The sequence below is a fragment of the Choristoneura fumiferana genome, chromosome 13 (genome assembly GCF_025370935.1).
Source record: "Choristoneura fumiferana chromosome 13, NRCan_CFum_1, whole genome shotgun sequence".
Classification (NCBI taxonomy): Eukaryota; Metazoa; Arthropoda; class Insecta; order Lepidoptera; family Tortricidae; genus Choristoneura; species Choristoneura fumiferana.
The window spans coordinates 1,296,193-1,315,425 of record NC_133484.1 but is presented as its reverse complement, the minus strand read 5'-3'; the positions used below and the strand labels follow the sequence as shown (position 1 = coordinate 1,315,425).

Genomic DNA, 19,233 nt, shown 5'->3' with positions numbered 1-19,233 from the left:
ATACAGAAACACATGGCGGTCAAACTTATAACACCCCTGTTTTTTAATAATTTTAGCAGTCTACGTATTTAACTCAAAAGTTACAGTATCTTATTTCTATCAATGGTACAAACTGGTAACATTTGACAAAATTTGCAGGTATTCAAATCGGTCTACTCGTTTAACAGCTACGGTGCCACAGACAGACATAAATAGCGGTCAAACTTATAACACCCCACTTTTCGCGTCGGGGGTTAAAAATGGAGACGGAATGTCTTTAGATCACAGCAACTCTGACGGCGCATCAGCGACACTTTTTGGCCGTTTTGACACAGCGTCACAGTCAATCAGTCCCAAGCTCACTCAGCAACACGACGGTGACACGAACCCCAAATCATTCCACACACTTCATCCATTAAATCATATTTACGGCGTCTGCTTGACTGTTTATAGTAACGTAAACTATGTAATAACGCAAAACAGACGTGCGTGAAGTAGAAGCGCAAAACCCGAGTTATAAAGGGATGTATATTGAAGACATGCTCAAAGGGAAATCGGTTTATACATAGGATGTTCACAGCCGAGATGCTTTTGACTCATCGTTAAAGGTCAAAAGGGTTACATTAATCCACCAGAAAGAGATAAAATACACCGAGAGCTCGTAGACATTGTATAATACTTCGTTTGTTTATCTAGGACAAACTGTTAAGTTTTATTTTTAAGATTTTGTATCTCAAAATGGCAGGTCATATTTACTCGTAGCACAGAGAACAGATGGCTGTTGGGATCGAATAAAGCCAACGACAAGCACGTAGGACGTCCACCAACAAGATAGACGGATGTCCTGCTTAGCCGCAGGTCACGGTGAACATGAGTCGCTTCCAACCAAAGCATCTAGATGTCCAATGGAGGACGCCCTACGGCCAATATGGTGGTGATGATGTGCCTCAAGAGGTAAAATCGGAACCCTTATAGGATCAATTTGCTGTCCGCCTATCGGCCTGTCTGTGCGTCAACACCATTTTTCTCAGAAACCCGAGAAGGGCGATTATTCGTGCGTTCCAACCGTCTCAATTTTCTGGACACTATTCTGTAAAAATGGCTTAATATTCTGATACAGTTTTTTAGCTATCTGGTAGAAACACAGGAACTCTAACCATACATACATTACACATTTATACACACACATCATACATTTCACACATTATACATTTATTCAAATGTTTTGCTCTATTTGTCGATCCTTGTTTTTTGGATTGCTCCTCTACCACTCAAAGGTTGACTGGCAGAGATCCCTGCAGGGATAAGTCCGCCTTTGTACTTAACACAACTTTTATTTATGTAACCTTTTTGTTTTTCCTTTTTGTACAATAAAGAGTATAAACAAACAAACAAACAAACATACTCGTAATCTTAAAAACGATATCAAAATCTACAGCCAATTCGTAAAAATGTGACCAGATAAATGAGGCGTTTAAAAAACTCGAATTATCGTCCTGATGGTATCATCATCAGGCCTACGCGTCTGTTCCAGACGAATTTTGGCGTGGCACCTGTGCACAACGTCTTTGGTGACTGACCAGACCGATGCGAGAGCGACATGTTCGCCCACAGGCCAGACAAGAGAAGTCTGCGGATGTTGGTGCAGAACCGCCTTGGTGTCGTTTCTGTCTCTTGTCAGCAAGTGCCTTGAGCCAGGCCTCATCGCAATACTTGCGACCCTCCAATACACGTCCGCGCCAATCTGTGCGTTTCTCCGCCAACATTTCCCAGTCAAGGTGGTCAATGGTGGGTGGTGGTGAGGGTATAAAGCTGAAATTAATATCAAATACTTAAGTCAGCTATGTAAAAAGCCCTAGGGGAAAACATCTGGATTTTTGATTGTTTTGGATTTTTGACATAGACATAATATCTTTATTTCGACATCAACTTAAAATAACCTAACCATAAAAATTTCATTTTTAATACAAGCTTTTTTTGCTGACTGTACTTTTTGTTGACTGTTCTTGCATTGTCACCCAAACTACATTTGCATACCAAATTTCAAGTCGACGCTATTAACCGTTGAAGAGTTCCGTCCTGCGGAGACGATCTAGACCAGGATGTCACTACTAGATTACCTATTGTATTATCACGTGATTTACATAAGTATACCAAATTTCCGTCAATCTACTGGAAGTTGGTCGAATTTTACTTGCATGATTTGCCTATACTATACAGACAGACAGACAGATAGACAACGGTACAGGTGAAACTAAATAAAAGCTTGTAATAATACACAATTTACAGAAAAGAAAACATGTGATGATTTCGACAAAGGACTTGACTCAGCATTTTATGCTGCAGTAAGTATACGTCCCTACTACAGCGCTGATTTTCAGTTCATTTCTTCATTATCTTTTTGTTTGTTTTTGTTTTGGTATTACTGCGAGATCGCTTAATTTAGGAACGTGTAATTTTTCACAGTTTTACATTATACAACGTTAATCAAGAACACGTTATACTTTTTGGGAATTCCCACGGGAATATTTGCAATATCCCAGAATTTTATTTGAATGTCAGATCTAATTAATGCAAAAGTAACTACGGGAAAGGCTATAGTAGTCTAAGTTCAACATTTTTATCGTTTGTTGAATGGAACTAAAGTAATCCCCGGAATCATAAATATCGTAAATAGATTTCAAAGCTTCATTCAAATCTGTCTGAATGCTTACAAAAATCTGAAATTCAATCACTGAACCAATTGGGAACTAAACTAAATTAACTTAGCCAGACGTGCTCTACATTTTAGGCTAATTTTAAATTCTATTCTTCTTTTTTTGTAAACTTTCACAATCTAATAATAAAAAGTTCGTGCAAAGGTAATTGATGGCTCCTGAGTATTGTGTCTAGTTATTACTTTATAGTCATTCCACAGTTTTGATTTTCCAAGTTTTATTTTTTGTATAAAATGCTTCAGCCAGGTTTCAGACTATTTCAAATGAAGCAAAAATAAGTTTGTGTTTCATAGTATTTCTGCGTAATAACAAACTTTATAGTTATATTTTTCCTTTGCTACTTAAGTACTTACTTTATCTTTTACGTTTGTTTGACCCGACTTCTTCCCAAATTTCATAATTCTATAGAACCTCCACTGGGGAACATTTTCACAGAAAATGTTATTATCATAACAAAACCATTTTATTTACAGTGACATGACATCGCTTGACAATGCGATACTTATAATTCTACTAATATTAAAAACACGAAAATTTGCACAGACGAGGTCAAAGATATCTTAACACTTTATAACCTTGTCGCTGTCACTTCATGTTTGAGCTTTTGTATAAAATTGTCAGATGGCATAGAGTGACAAGGTACTAAAGTGTAAAGATATCTATGACCTTATCTATACGTGTGTGTTTTTACTCCTTCACGCTAAATCCCTGTTAAAAAATATTTTTCCCTGCATTTATCCACTGTTGCGTCACTCTGTCGGTTTAATTTGAAATACCCGTCAACAAAGGCTATCCTATATTCTGATAATGTGCCGTAACATAACTCAGTTACAGTAAAAAGCTTTGTAAACCGACATATCGTGTTTCCTAATTGCCACTGACGCCTGTTCCTCCGTTAAATTACGTGATACTAACGAAGGTTCAACATTGAGGCATACCTATTACCGATGAGCTTGCCAGTCTTTCTGCCTATGAGTATGTAATTTTAAGGGGCTGTTTCACCATCCATTGATTAGTGTTAACTGACGGTTAGGTATGATGCCGTCTCTATTTGTTCTATTCGAATAGACTGAGACGGCATCACATTTAACCTTCAATTAACACTAATCAATGGATGGTGAAACAGCCCCTAACACTATTATTTTCTTTTATCATTATTATTCGAATTTTATTTTTCATAAATGAAAAATTACCGGTGAAATTACTGGCACGTGAGGTATCCCATCTTAGACCTCTAGGTTGGCAACGCGTCTGCAATACCCCTGGTGTTGCAGATATCGGTGGTGATCTCTTACCATCAGGAGACCCACTTGCTCGTTTGCCATCCAGTCGAATAAAAAAAAAAAAAAAATATTATTATAAATCTTCGCCCGCGTGGGATTCGGTTTACGCGCGCTGTTCCCTGGAGAACTGTGGATTTTTCCGGAATAAAAAGTTGCATATTCACTCTCTGGTCCATAAACTATCTCTATGCCAAAAATCACTTCGATCTGTCGCTCCGTTTCGACGTGAAAGACGGACAAACATACAAACACTTTCGCATTTATAATATGAGTATGGATTTATGTTTGTCAGAGGCAACTACGGGATAAAATTCTTGTAATGTAAAAAAAAAACTTAATTTCTCCTAAGAATAACCTAACCAAACCAACAAAAAGTTGGAAAACCCCGACTTTGTTCAAAGTTCAATACCTCAAAAACGGCTGAACCGATTTAGATAAAACATGTCTAAGAACCATTGCTAGAAAACCTGCTTTCAATTAAAAAACGCATTCAAATCGGTTCACCCGTTTAAGAGCTACGGTCCATAGTACCCCATTCCCACCGGCTTGCCCAGTATTGACAAAATACGACAACAGGACGCAAAATATTTATGAAGGATGTGCGCGATCTTTACTTCGGCTTTACCACGGAAATATCTGACGCTATGCCACTGATAGACAGACAAACAGACACACACACACACACACACACACACAGACACACATAGCGGTCAAAGTTATAAAACCCCTCTTTTTGCATCGGGGGTCAAAAAGGTTCTTGACAGACGGACAATAAAGCGATCCTACATGGTTCCAATTTTTCCTTCTGAACTACGAAACCCTAATAACCTAACCAACTAAAAGTTGGAAACCTCCGACATGGTCACTTCAAAGTCCAATATCTCAAAAAGGGCTGAACTTTTGATAAAACATGTCTAAGAGCCATCACTAGAAAACCTGCTTTCAAATAAAAAAAACCGCATTCAAATCGGTCCACCCGTTTAAGACACGGACACACATAGCGGTCAAACTCATAACACCCCTCTTTTTGCGTCGTGGGTTAAAAATGGAATAATTACTAGTTCAGAAATAGAATAGAATAGAATAGAAACGTTTATTCGCACTTCGCAAATTACATACAACACAAAATAAACAAGTATAAAGTAAGTATTAAAGGTATTCACGTTGCGAAGCGGTCCCAGCTCAGCATAGTGCTGGCATAAATGCACAACGATTTATGCTAGATTTCAGCTGGTTTCCGAGAAACCGAATTACAATGCTCAGTTTTTCCCTTTTGTCTAGAATTGAGTGCTTAGACGCTTCGGGCCAGATCAAGCCCTAACTTAGAACTGAGCAGCTTTGTAAGTTCATTCACACTTTGTTACTTCAACTCAAAGTCTTGTCAATTAACAGGGAATAGTTACTTTAATCTTTTCTAGAAATGCAAAACTGTGGTTGAAATGGAACTTTGCATTTTCTTGTTGTTTAACCGCCGACGCAAATAGGGGGGGTGTTATAAGTTTGTAGCTGTAGATATTATAGCGTCGTAGCTCTCAAACAGTTGGACCGATTTCGATGTGGTTTTTGCACGTCAAAGGTTTTGCTGTGGCTCCTAGCAATGTTTTATTAGAAAATGATTTTGAGATATTGAACTTTCTCTTCTTCTTCTTCGTCGTTTCACTCTTGACAGAGTGGTCGTGGTCATCATTTTCTAGGTGCTGGTAGCAAGCTTAACAATACGCCACATTCCTCCCTGACAGCCGCCTTCCTTATGCTTGCGTGTAGTGGTCCCTCTATTGCTGCTTTGACCTGGTCTGTCCATCTCATAGGCGATCTACCTCGTGGCCTAGTGCCTTCGACTTTCCCCTGGATCACAAGTCGCTCCATAGCTGCGTCTTCTTTACGACATATATGAACTTTGTCTAATTCAAATTCAAATACGTTTATTTGTCAAATATATGAAAACAGGTGGATATAAATGGCAGGTAATTTTCAGTTAACACTATGTTGCGCCATAAGGCTTACAAATAGCCACAGTTTAAATCTACACTAGCTTTTGCCCGCGGCTCCGCCCGCGTGGTATTCGGTTATCGCGCGCTGTTCCCTTGGTAACTGTGCATTTTTCCGGGATAAAAAGTAGCATACGTCACTCTCGGGCCCATAAACTATCTCTATGCCAAAAATCACGTCGATCTGTCGCTCCGTTACGGCGTGAAAGACGGCCACACACAAACAAACAAACACACTTTCGCATTTATAATATTTAGTATGGATATAATTATAATACTATATCTAATTGAAATTATGTCACAAACCAAAAGTAACAGACTAGGTTACCGCGTCCCTAACATACTCTTTCATTGAAATTATAATAAGCCTTCGCAACTAAAAAAGAAAATGTTTTTTGTTTTAATTCTCTTCTTTTAATATTTCTACGGGAAGTTTGTTGAATATTCTTGTTGAGCTTGTTGAAGAAACTATGTTGGTTAAGTGGTTTATTTATTTAACTTGCAATACTGTTCGTTGGAATAAAATCTTACTAGTCGAATTCCTCCCACTTTTATTGATCGGATCTAAAAAAAAGGAAAGAAAAAACATTTTATTCCTGATAAATATAAATACTTATTCATGGAACACTTGACACCAATTGAGCTAGTCCCAAACTAAGCAAAGCTTGTACTATGCGGGTACCTACTAGGCCACGGCTACATAGGTACTTATATTAGATAAATACATATTAAACATCCAAGATCCGAGAACAAACATTCATATTATTCATACAAATATCTGCCACGGCCGGGAATCGAACCCGGGACCTCAAGCTTCATAGTCACTCTCTAACCACTTGGCCATCCGGTAGTCAAACAAAACAACAAATAAACTATTACACAAAGTTGAAAAAGACAACAAAAAAATTACGTATCACGGTCACTAAATGGTCCCAAATCATCATAATGCCCCCTTGGAAATGGCACTGATCTTCCTTCGGGACATAATTTGGACAAAATAATTTGGTATACATTAATTATGCCTATAGAGGCAGACCTAAGAGGAGATGGCGGGACGACCTGAGCGCTTTTCAGCTCGATTGGCAGGTGCTTGCCCAGGACAGGGAAGAGTGGCGAAGGAAAGGGGAGGCCTTTGCCCAGCAGTGGGACATAATACAGACTACATAAAAAAGTAAATAAAAATTATGCCTATCCAATTGATTAAAAGTGTAAACAAAGCGATTTCATCAAAATTCTTGTATAAACATTCACTGGATCGAATACATAACACATTTATCTATAATTCGTGTCTTTTAACTACATGTCTAATCACTTTTTTCACCAAAATTCACTTCATTTCAATGTTTATTTTTCATTTGAAAAATCTTCGTCAAAATCTGACGTTATTTCTTGATTGAAACTAGTGTATAATCTGTAGCAGTGGCGAAGCGTCCATAGAACCCTATTCGCACCGGCTTGCCCATAATTTACAAAATAGACAACGAGACATACAGAATTTATGAAATATGTAAGCGACCTTATTTTCGGCTTTACCACGGAAATATCTAATGCCACGCAACTGACTGTAGTAGCATAGACTAGCGTAGAAATGGTGTAAAATTTGTCATTTTAACACCTGCATAAACCTGGAGAAAATGGTAAATATGTTTGAAGCTTCCAAGCAGCACTAGGCCCGTGTGGGAACTACGGCCCATGCCATTCTGAGCGGAGGCCAACAGTAGGACGTTAGGGTTGGGATTATGATGATGATGAATGTGTTATGCAAGCAGGTAAAGGCCAATGTGTTATAAATAATAGTCTGATCTTCATAAAAATGATTTAATTCATAACCAGTAACAAAATATTAACCGTATAACCGTTATTTGTATAAACTAAGTTAGTGGTGCACAGCTATCAAAGAAATGGGCTCGGTCTTGTGGACAGTCGAGCTATGATGCGAGATCGCTGTGTCACCGATTCTTCCCACAACTGGTGCAGAGTGTACCACGTGGATCGGTTCTGTGTGCACCACTGGAGCCACAACAGTCTTCACTGGCGCGTGTACAAATACTGGAGTACTATGAACAACTGGTACTGAGTGAACTAGATGAGTACTGCCGTGGTTTATGGAGAGGTTGCTTTTCGTTACTGTGGTCTTTTTTGGCTCAGCGTGCAGGATATGCACTGGTGCGCTATGTACCACTGGTACAGTGTGGATCACATGTGTGCTACCATGGTTTACGGAGAGAGCGCTCTTAGTAACAGTAGTTTTCTTTGGCTCAGCGTGTAGGATATGTACGGGTGCGGTATGAACCACTGGTACACTATGGACCACGGGTACACTATGGACCACTGGGACGCTAGCGACGATATGGTCTCCATGGTTAACGGTTAAGCTGCTCTTCGTTATGGTGGTCTTAGATGACAGAGGGACATGGACTTCGTGAGCCACGTACAAAGGGGCTGCGGCTGCGCAGGCCAAGATGGCGGACAGGATCTGAAGAATGAAAAAAACAATTAAGTAATTTTAGGACATCGTTGAATTAAGGTTGTGACTAAAAACGTGTAAAGGGTTAAGCAAAAATGCTTTTAATCATCTAATTTTAACTAAAATCTGATGTTTCGAATAAATTTGCGACAATTATTTATAAAATTAATTTTTAATCGTAATCCGTCAGAAACAATTTTATTTTTTAGCTAACAGAAAATGTTTGATTTACAGACACTCTAACGACGCACAGCATAAGCCGCTAGAGCTAAAGATTTAATATTAGGTAGACGTCCGAATTCTCAACATGCTAATACCCAATAGATGACACCCTGTAGTCATCTCTATTACGAAATAAATGACATTAAAGGTGACAACTATTGAGACAGCGAAGAACAATCGAACGTTTTCCATATTCCTCAAAACTTCGCAGGATTATTTTTTTAAGCTTTTATTTAATTGCCAAAGATAGTTAATATCGACTCTTGTCAGTCGAATTTCTCCCTTTTTTAGCGCATCGCATTGAAATTTGGAAGCAGCAATTTTTTTTTTCCAAACTCTTATTTTTATTTTAACACCATGGCAAAGCCGCTGATGCGAACTTAGTAGCTATAACCGTAATGCCACAATTATTAATTGTAACACTTATCCAATCTGCATATACTTACAAGGAATTTCATTTTTGCGTTGTTGCAACTGTATGTCTCACGACAGACTGATGAGTTGAAAACAACCATAGCTTTTTATATCTCGTTTAAAATCGCCGAATGCCCCAGTTTTTATGAATTATTGGGCCACGTACTTGAATTTCGCGAATCGTACACATTGCGACACAAGTAAAAGTGTTTGTTTTTTGTGAACCTTGGCTAGAAAAAAAGCTGTCAAACTGACATGTCAACTGATAGAACATGACACGTCCGTTTTGGCTAACCGCATCGAGATTTGACATTCTAATTGATATTTGACGGCAGTTCAATGAATCGAACTACATTTTTTCATTCTATTTCGAGTTACATTATTTGCACTTAATTTCATTAATTCATAACATTAAGTTATAATGATAGTTTTTCCAGTGCATAGTTGAAGATTGTCGATTGTTTTTTTTTTGGTTTATCATGCTAAATATATTTTACCACTGTTGACTTTAGTTTCTCTACTATGTTTCTGCCTTTTACAAAAACCTAAGCCGTGATTGATCCTATCTCACCTGATGGACCTGCAGATGAGGGCAAAAGTAATTCACTGGTTCGGTTACAGCCTATTCACTTTAGCCTTTAAGAGTTCTAAGTTGTTAATCCGGCAATACAGACGATGGGAGTGAATTATCCTTTGCTATTTGCATTAGGAATGAAGAATCGAACCGCTTCGTGCGGGCCAAAGGAATACTACATAAGGGTGAAGTTCCTGCCGCTTGGATGTCCGTTTATCCAGTCCGTCCATCACCATAACCCTTAATTGAGTCAACATATTAAATTTGTCTCCTTTTTTCAACTACTAAATGAATATTGACTAGTGTTTCAAAAGGCCTGAGTCTTTCAGGTCTTTTTTTTTTAACCCCCGACGCAAAAGTTTGACCGCTATGTGTGTGTCAGTCTGTGGCACCGTAACTCTTAAACGAGCGAACCGGTTTGAATGCTGTTTTTATGAGAGCAGGTTTTTAGAGATATTGAACTTTGAAGTTACAAAGTCGGGGTTTTCCAACTTTTTGTTGGTTAGGTTTTTTTTGGACTTGCCTCGGTTTTTGACCTCTAGAGGTCTTAAAGCCTAAAAAGCTTTTAAGCTCTCAAGCCTAGTTCTATTAGAAAGTCTAGGCTCTTGAATAAAACTAGGCCTGAGAGTATAAAAGCTAATGTTTTTAGTCCTCTAAGCGTCAAGAATCGAGGCGAGCCCGTATAAGTTTTTATTCAAAATTTCATTTTTATTACAACCTTTTTTGCTGAGTATACATGCATTGTCATACTACATTTTCGTACCAAATTTCAAGTCGATGCCATTAACCGTTGAGAAGTTCCGACCTGCAGAGACGATCCTGGCCGGACTATCAGGATGTCATTGCCAGATTATTGTATTGTCACCATATCGAAAATACAAACTGAGACATGGATGCACAGAAAAACTAGAAAAAGAGACCAGCGCTGGGAATCGAACCCAGGTCCTCAGGTCGGTGGCCTCTTTTTCTGGTTTTTCTGTGCATCCATGTCTCAGTTTGTATTTTCGATATGGTTTCACGGGATACCCGTAAAAGTAACAAATTTGGAGTTGAAATAAAAAATACAAAAAGACTCCAAAAAACCAATCATAATTGTATTGTCACCAGATTTACATACCTACTCAGCATGCCAAAGTTTCAGTACGGCGACCGGAAGTGGTTCAAATTCAACTTGTAAGAATTGACCCGCCTACATAGATTGCAAGTTAAATAAAAGATTGTAAAAAAAAAAGCTAAATGGCTCAAGACTTTTGAATAACAAAAATTGGCTCTTTTGCTTCACAATACTAATAAGATTAAGGTCCGCCCGCTGTAATGTGCCCCGAAATAGACTGAGCTCTCAATGTTTGTACCCACGCCCTGTTAAATGTTTGAAAGGAACTAATGTCATTTTGATTTGAAAATTTGTGGAAAGATTGCCGTTGCATCTCTTAGAATCTCTAGAGTTAAGGATTAACCTAGAAAACCTGCTTTCAATAAAAAAAAACCTCATTCAAATCGGTCCACCTGTTTAAGAGCAAAAAAATAAAAACTTAAGATGTCCTAAAATTTATTGTTTAATGTTAGGTTATGGTCTTTTTTTATTCGAATGGATGGCAAACGAGCAAGTGGGTCTCCTGATGGTAAGAGATCACCACCACCCATAAACACCTGCAACACCAGGGGTATTGCAGATTCGTTGCCAACCTAGATGCCTAAGATGGGATACCGCAAGTGCCAGTAATTTCACCGGCTGTCTTACTCTCCACGCCAAAACACAGCAGTGCAAGCACTGCTGCTTCATATTTATTTGTTTTAGGTTTTTATGTAATTTAAGTTAAAGGTATATTAATAGTTACAATTCAATTTTGTTGCTAAATAAATGCTTCTTTAAAAATTTCGAACAAAGGATGTCGAAAAATTCTCCGTTTACTGGCAACTCTCCTGTCACTCGAATTTGGCTGAGTGATGCCTCCCACGATGACTTTTAAACATGCCTCAAGGGATCTAATTTTTCCGAAAAAATGGCCGGTGCAATGACCTTTCAAAGTCGGAAATTATTTTTTCTAGTCGTCTTCTATAATGAGGTGTTGGAATAATGATTCTTCCAATAATTAGTGTCACGGCTCTGCCATATAATTACGCAGGTTTTTACCCCCCGACGCAAAAAGAGGGGTGTTATAAGTTTGACCGCTATGTGTGTCTGTCTGTGGCACAGTAGCTCTTAAACGGGTGGACCGATTTGAATGCCGTTTAATATTTGCAATCAGGGTTTCTAGCGATGGTTCTTAGATATGTTTTATCAAAATCGGTTCAGCCGTTTTTGAGATATTGAACTTTGTTCTCTATTCATTGCGCGACCGAGATACTTGTTCATCATCATCCCAGTCTATATACGTCCCACTGCTGGGCACAGACCTCCTCTCAGAATGAGAGGGCTTGGGCCGTAGTTCCCACGCGGGCCCAGTGCGGATTTGGAACTTCATTGAACACAATTGAATTGCTTCATTAGTTTGTGCCGGTTTCCTCACGATGTTTTCCTTCACCGTAAAGCTCGTGGTAAATTTCAAATGTAATTCCGCACATAAATTTTGAAAAACTCAGAGGTGCGAGCCGGGGTTTGAACCCACGATCCTCTGCTTGAGAGGCTATGGCCAAACCACTCGGCCACCACGTATAAGTAGTGATGAAGCCAAATAAAACCGTTTAAAACATAATAAATTTTGTGGTTTATTAAAATAAAGTAAAATGCCTTTTTGTTAAACACAACTTAGAAAGAAAGAAAGTTTTAAATAAAACAATGGATTTTAAACTTTAAATTTCATGTGACATTATCAAATCAAATACATAACTGAAGAGTGACAGCTAGTAGAGTAGGCAGCCCCATCGCTCGTTTGTGTTTCGAGTCGGCGTAGGTACTTATATTAAGGACGCTGCCGAGACGGAATATTGCTCCTGTTTTACTGTGGTATAAGGCCAGACCCGTTGATTGTTTAGGTGCTTACGCAGATCATACTGATAATCCGTTGTGCTAGCGGCAAAGCCTGTCTGAGCCTCATTGGCCTTCCCGCTATTCGGACCAATCGTTATAGCTGAATTAAACCCGGTGTCTTAACAAAAAATCTTCATTATCATAATCACTAACCCCCGACGTAATAAAAGGGGTGTTATAAGTTTGACCGCTATGTGTGTCTGTGGCACTGTAGCTCTTAAACGGGTGGACCGATTTGAATGCAATTTTTTTAATTTGAAAGTTGATTTTCTAGCGATGCTTCTTAGACATGTTTCATATTGAACTTTGAAGTGACATGTTAGCTTATCCTACGGTAGTCCACTGCTGGACATAGGTCTGTTACAATGCGCCATTGCACCCAGTCCTCGGCTACACGCATCCAGCTTCTACCAGCAGCTTTTCGCAGATTTTTTACTCTACTGGGGGGGGGGAAGGGCATCCTACACCACGTTTGGCGAGAAGTGGTCTCCACTGAAGAACACATTTACTCTTACTGACTCGTAAATGCGAGGTGCGAAAGTTTGTGAGTGAGTGAGTATGTTTGTTACTCCTTCATGCTGAAACGGCTGGACTGATTTGGATAAAACTTTTTAAACAATGTCTAAAAAAACACTTATTTCGTATCTTTATTGTCGTGAAAGATATACCATATACGAAACTACATATTTGGGTTCGTCTTTGACGTCTCTAAAAACGTGTCTAAGGTTTTCATTTGAAACTAATTAACACAAAAGTTATGGCCAGAAAATCAGTTGTTTGGCCTAAAATTGTTCAACTTTGATGCCAAATATCTCGAAGACAATGAACTTTGAAGTAAATATGGGATACTATATTGCTTAAAGCCGCTGTTGTTAATATAATAAACTACAAAAAACATTAGAAAACTAAGGGATTCAGATTGAAAGTCATTGGGGCATGGGATCCCCTTAATGCCATACATTACAAATTTATAGCCTTTCAAATATTTTTTCAATCAGTGTGAAATCAGTAACCAGAATACAATTCTCGTTAAAATGTATATTTTCTTTTGTTTCGTTATAACTTTGATTCGGCATTAATGAATTGAAAAAAGGTTGATAAACCCTACGGGGACAAAGAAAACTATTCTCTTTATGATAAAAAGGTTGATTGCTTTTATAAATAGTTATAAAAATTCGAGCCATATTTAATGATTACTTAGAAGATGATTATGCAAATATTACGTATACTTATTCAATTACAGCAAAGTTTTTCTGAAAAGAAAAGTTTCGCTGACGTAATTATTACAATAGATTGAAATTAAGGACTTTTTATCACTCAGATAAGTTGCTAATTTATATGACAAACATTTTGCGTGGGTACCTATTATGCTCTTTGGCTGAAAAGATAGTTTTGTTCCCATGTTCGTTGTGTGGATTCACTAAAGTGACTTTTTATGTTTTATGTTATTGTAATGTTGTAGTAATATAGACATTTCCTTTATGTTAACTTTTAAGTTAGCTAATTTGTATTTAACTATGTTGATACACTATCGCATTGGATGTCCTGTAATGATGGTGCTATGTTTTATTAAATATATAAATTATAACATATAACTTCTCTCTTCGTTACTCGCGTCTCGCTTGTTTAAATTTTTTTGAGGATGGAAGATAATAAGTACTTAGCTGTTTATAACTTAAATTTACTTAGATTAAATTTGCTTTAGAAAAATTTAATGGCTGCCCTTTTTAAATTACACGATTTTTTTTGGATTAACGGCCTTGTAATTAACCATGGTTTAACAAAGCTGTTTCCATGCTAACATTGAAATGCAAAGGTCATGGAACAATGGTTCTTGTATAATACAAATTGAGATAACTAGATGCCAACGCATGGAATATAAAACAAATATTCGGAAGTATTATTTTTCGTAAGGTGAAATATTTTTGCTATTGACTAAGTGTCTGTCAAAAATCGAATTAGTTCCTCAGTCAAATTTTATAATCAGGAAATACGTAGACCTATATAAAAGGTATACATAGGTAATATAATAAATGCGAAAGTTTGTAAGTCTGTTTGTTTAATTGTTTGTTACTTTATCACGTCTAAACCGCTAAACCGCTTAGATGAAATTCTGTATACATATAGTTTGAGTCCCGGGGAAGGATATAGAGTAGTTTTTATCCCGGAAAATTGCATAATTCCCGCGGGATAGTTAAAATGGAAATTTGCGCAGATGGAGTCGCTGGTAACGGCTAGTAGGTAATATTTTGTAAAATTTTGATTACTTACTGCAACCCTGATTACTAATTGTATAAAATTTATAAGAAAAATTTAAAAAAGCTTATTTTCTAGCGTGAGCTTTAATATGGCTCAATTAAACTCATGCTTTACCTCTGCGCGTGTGCGTGCGTGTTTACACGTGTGTCTGTGTGTGTCTTCGACGTTCAACGGTGAGGATAGGTCATTACGTGAACACCCTGTTTATTACTGAGAAGTACTCAACAACACTTTCCTTTCCAAAGTAGTTATGCGTTTTAGTAAGTTAAAATAGTAATCTGTAACCACTGAAATCCATTAACACGTTCCGCTGGATTTTGCAAGTTAGTGAAATGATGTTAAACTATTAATTACTGTATAAAGCCCGGGGAAGTCCGGCCATTTCAGTTTTCCGATTTCCCTTTTAGTTTAATTAAAGTGTCATTGTCTGTTTTGGGGATAGTACTACATGTAGAGTTTAATGTAAAATAAAAGAGGGTTTTTTATGTCAAATAGCTGACAAACGAGCTTGCGGGTCACCTGATTGTAAGTGATCATCGCCGCCCATGGACACCTACAGCATTATTAGGACTGCGGGTGCGTTGCCGGCCAAAAAATGGGGCTAAAGGGGGAAGGAGGAGGGGGAGGGGGAGGGGAGTTGGGCCTCCGGATCTCCCGCTCACCGTACGAAACACAGTAACAAAACTGGTATTTCACGCCGGTATTCTGTGGGAGTGTGGTGCTAACCCGGTCGAGCCGGCCCATGGATTCTTACTGCAGCCAGCAAGCGGCTACAGTAAGGCTCTACCATACCAAAATTTATTTATTTCTCTCTAATAATATAATTTTTGAACTTCAGAATAAAGTTACAAATAATAATTCAAAATGAGTTCGTTGAATAGGTAATTAACAAAATTCAATCAATTGACAATTGGAAATTAAATAAAAAAATATTACCAAATTTAGGACATAAATAGAAATAATAACTAGCTTTTGCCCGCGGCTTCGCCGGCGTGGAATTTTATCGCGACTGTTCCCTCTGGATTGTGCATTTTTCCGGGATAAAAAGTAGCCTATGTCACTCTCGGGCCCATGAACTATCTCTATGTCAAAAATCACAGTAATATAATTATTTATACATTTTATCAATTTCAGACGGGGAGTTCCACGAGTATTTGTAGTTTTTATTGTTATAGTTCATAATAGTTAAGATAATCAACATCTTTAAGATAAATACGTGTGTCAAAATTGTATAAATCATGATAAATAAAATTGCAGATAGGATTTAATTGAAACATGTAAGCAACGCTACAGCCAAAAACCAGTTAAGTTATTAATCAACACAAATACCATACTTAAACATGAAGCCAATTCTCACATAATAAACATAACAAACCCAGGAAGTTCCTACTATGAGGTCATTGGCTTTTAACTTATTCAAAATTGATCTAACTTTTGATTACTCGTAGAACAAGATAGCGCCCGACAAAACCTCCTTGTTAGTTCGAATAAGTTTGTTTCACTTTACTTGGACTTTTGTAAAATAAGAGAAAAAAATTGGTAATCTACGTTCGACGTTGAATATTTTCTGTTTTATTTTACTTTTTGCAAAAAGAGAAGGTTATATGTATTAGATCGGATCGGAAAACAGACAATTTTAATTTTTGTCATATAGAATTGGGGATTGTTTAATTACGTTTTATACGTTCTTTTTGTACTTATATATTTTTTATCTGTGAGAAATCGGTGTGTGTAAATTGAAAATAATTAATGAATATAATTTTTACTTAGTTTTTTTTTGGTTTGCTTTGTCATCGGGTTCGTGCCAAATGTTAGATTAATAAAAAAGATAAAAGCATGCTTAAATCATGTTCCCACTCCCACCACGTCGATGTAACAACCGAATAGTGTTGTAAGGTTGTAACTTTAACTTCGACAAAGCTTTTACAAAATCCTTGTACTAATAATTATTAAGTAAGGTTCTGTTAAGTTAATAACTACGTCACAATAATACTAACTAACAATAAATCAATTGAATCTAATCTTGACCTTTCATACCATCTTACTTATAAATCAAACATCGTGCAGCCTTAACGGTACGCGCAACTTTACCTTTGTCTCTACATACAACTCAATGACAATAACACTAAGATCGACTTTCGTTAATCACAACGCAATTGGTTATAATGGCTCAATTCAAGTTGCAAAGCATTAAATGAAGTTTGCAACAGTGGTATTACTTTACAATAGAGTTGATTGTCGTTTACGGCGGTTGCAAGTGCAATATTGTATCTCTTAAGGTTGCTTAATTTGTACGGTTGATACGACTTTGTTACAAATGAATAAGACTTGTTTTCTTTTGTTTAGTGATAACTTGTGTTATAAGATAATATGCATTAAAGGCTCACAATTATATTGAGACGTTAACGACCTCATAGTGTTTAATATGGTAGTTTTCACGGTTATTAAATTATGAGCGATGTAGTTAGTGAACATTTTGCTGTAGTTTTTAGGGTTTTTTCTCTCTCATGAATTTGAATGAAGGACATTAGGTAATTGGCCGTCCATTGCTTACCTTAGAAAATCTCTATGTATATACCGGTGTTTTATGTACTGCTTACTGTGTTGGTGTGCAATAAAGAGTTATTGTATTGTATTGTAATTTATAACGTGAAGGTTTGTTAGATAATTTTCAGAAACGCATTTTTTTTAGTAGCAAATTTTCACATCGCTGTTTTTCACGTTCGAAAATTTATTTATTCGTCTTTTTTAGGGTTTCGTAGCCAAAATGGCAAAAATGGAACCCTTATAGTTTCGCCATGTCTGTCTGTCTGTCTGTCCGTCCGCGGCTTTGCTCAGGGACTATCAATGCTAGAAAGCTGTAATTTTGCACGAATATATTTATAAACTATGTCGACAAAATGGTACAATAATAAATTCAAAAAAATTTTTTTAGGGTACCTCCCATAGACGTTAAGTGGGGCTGATTTTTTTTTCTCATCCATCCCTATAGTGTGGGCTATCGTTGGCTAGGTCTTTTAAAACCATTACGGGGGTTTTAAAACGATTTTTTGATTCAGTGATCTGTTTGCAAAATATTTAACTTTAAAGTGCAAATTTTCGTTAAAATCGGGCGTCCCCCCGAAAAATTTGAAAAAAATCAGGATGGTAATAAGTATTGATATACTTACAAGGAAAACTATAACGGTTTAATTTTCTTGAGAATAATTAGTAGTTTAAGAGTAAATAGCAGCCTAAGGTATAAAATACACCTAAACTTGAAATATTCCGTACGAAATACGAAATCCTTAGTGAAGTATTACTTATTTTTTTCGTAATGGCTACGGAACCCTATTTCGGGCGTGTCCGACACGCTCTTGCCCAGTTTTATTGTTCGCGTTTATTTTTTTCGTTTATTTGACCAGTCGATTATTTTATTAGTCGCATATATTTTCAGCAGCATGGCAACCCACGCCTTATGTCGTCCGAGCCCCGGCTGAAAATTCTCTAGTCAGAAAAAATGCGTTTGTGAAAATTATCTTACATATTTCCTAATTTTTTTCTCGGCCATCTTGTACAGTTCTTTATGCTAGGTTAGGCTAGTGATAATGTACAAAATAAAATTAACAAAATACAATTGACAAACTTTGAGATACTTGTACAAAGGCGGACTTATCCCTTTAAGAGATCTCTACCAATCAATAGTTCGATAAGCGAATTTTTCATAAGTCGCGGTTTACAGCTAATTAGTACTAATTACCTACTAATAAATAATTAAGTTACCTTGACCAAAAAAAAAACGTATCGAATATGTATGTAAGTCGAATCGAATGATTGTTTTAGCAGATGGAACCTTGGCGTTCTAATTTATGCAGCCTAAGGGACATTTCAATATTCCAACCAACATATTGTTTATGAAGCAAATAATTAATGATGTAAATAGAACAAAATATTACGTAAGACTGATGTAACTAGTTAAGAGAATATCTCATTAGTTAAAAGTATTAGATTAATAATTAATGTATATAATACCTAAATATTTGACCATGAGAACGGTGAAGGAAAATTGGTGAGGAAAAGGAAACCTGCACATACCTGTAAGGAAATTCAGTGGTGTGTGTGAAGTTACCAATCCACATTGAGCCCGCGTGGGAACTTAGACCCAAGCCCTCTTATTCTGAGATGAGAACAACTCATTTGTTCAAATTAGCCGGGTTAAATTTATAGTTTCTAATAATTTAGTTTGTTATTTAATTTCAAACAGTACGAATATCCTTTATTTTATCAGACTAATTTTAGCTTAACTGATCTAGAATCACTAATTGTGTATCTACATCGTGTACTTTTGATACTACCTCAAAAGTGTAATTAGTGAAGGCC

At 37.0% G+C, this 19,233-nt stretch overlaps 2 protein-coding genes across 2 annotated transcripts in view; one reads left to right on the top strand and one right to left on the bottom strand.

The window, feature by feature from the left end:
* The window catches only part of LOC141434557 (neuropeptide SIFamide receptor-like), a 116,844-nt gene that overhangs the window by 84,043 nt on the left and 13,568 nt on the right, over positions 1-19,233 (top strand). The window lies entirely within an intron of this gene.
* Positions 7,772-9,198, bottom strand: LOC141434556 (uncharacterized). Its single transcript, XM_074096986.1, has 2 exons — positions 9,103-9,198; positions 7,772-8,443 (listed from the first exon to the last, which is right to left on the bottom strand). The coding sequence occupies exons 1-2, from the start codon at positions 9,169-9,171 to the stop codon at positions 7,844-7,846; spliced, it is 669 nt and encodes a 222-aa protein (XP_073953087.1). The 5' UTR covers positions 9,172-9,198; the 3' UTR covers positions 7,772-7,843.

Bases quoted from the DNA above. Each gene is read 5' to 3' on its own strand.
- LOC141434556 (XM_074096986.1), bottom strand. From the start codon at position 9,171: ATGGTTGTTTTCAACTCATCAGTCTGTCGTGAGACATACAGTTGCAAC. The intron at 8,444-9,102 runs GTAAGTATATGC...TTCATTCTTCAG, and splicing joins ACGCAAAAATGAAATTCCTT to ATCCTGTCCGCCATCTTGGC.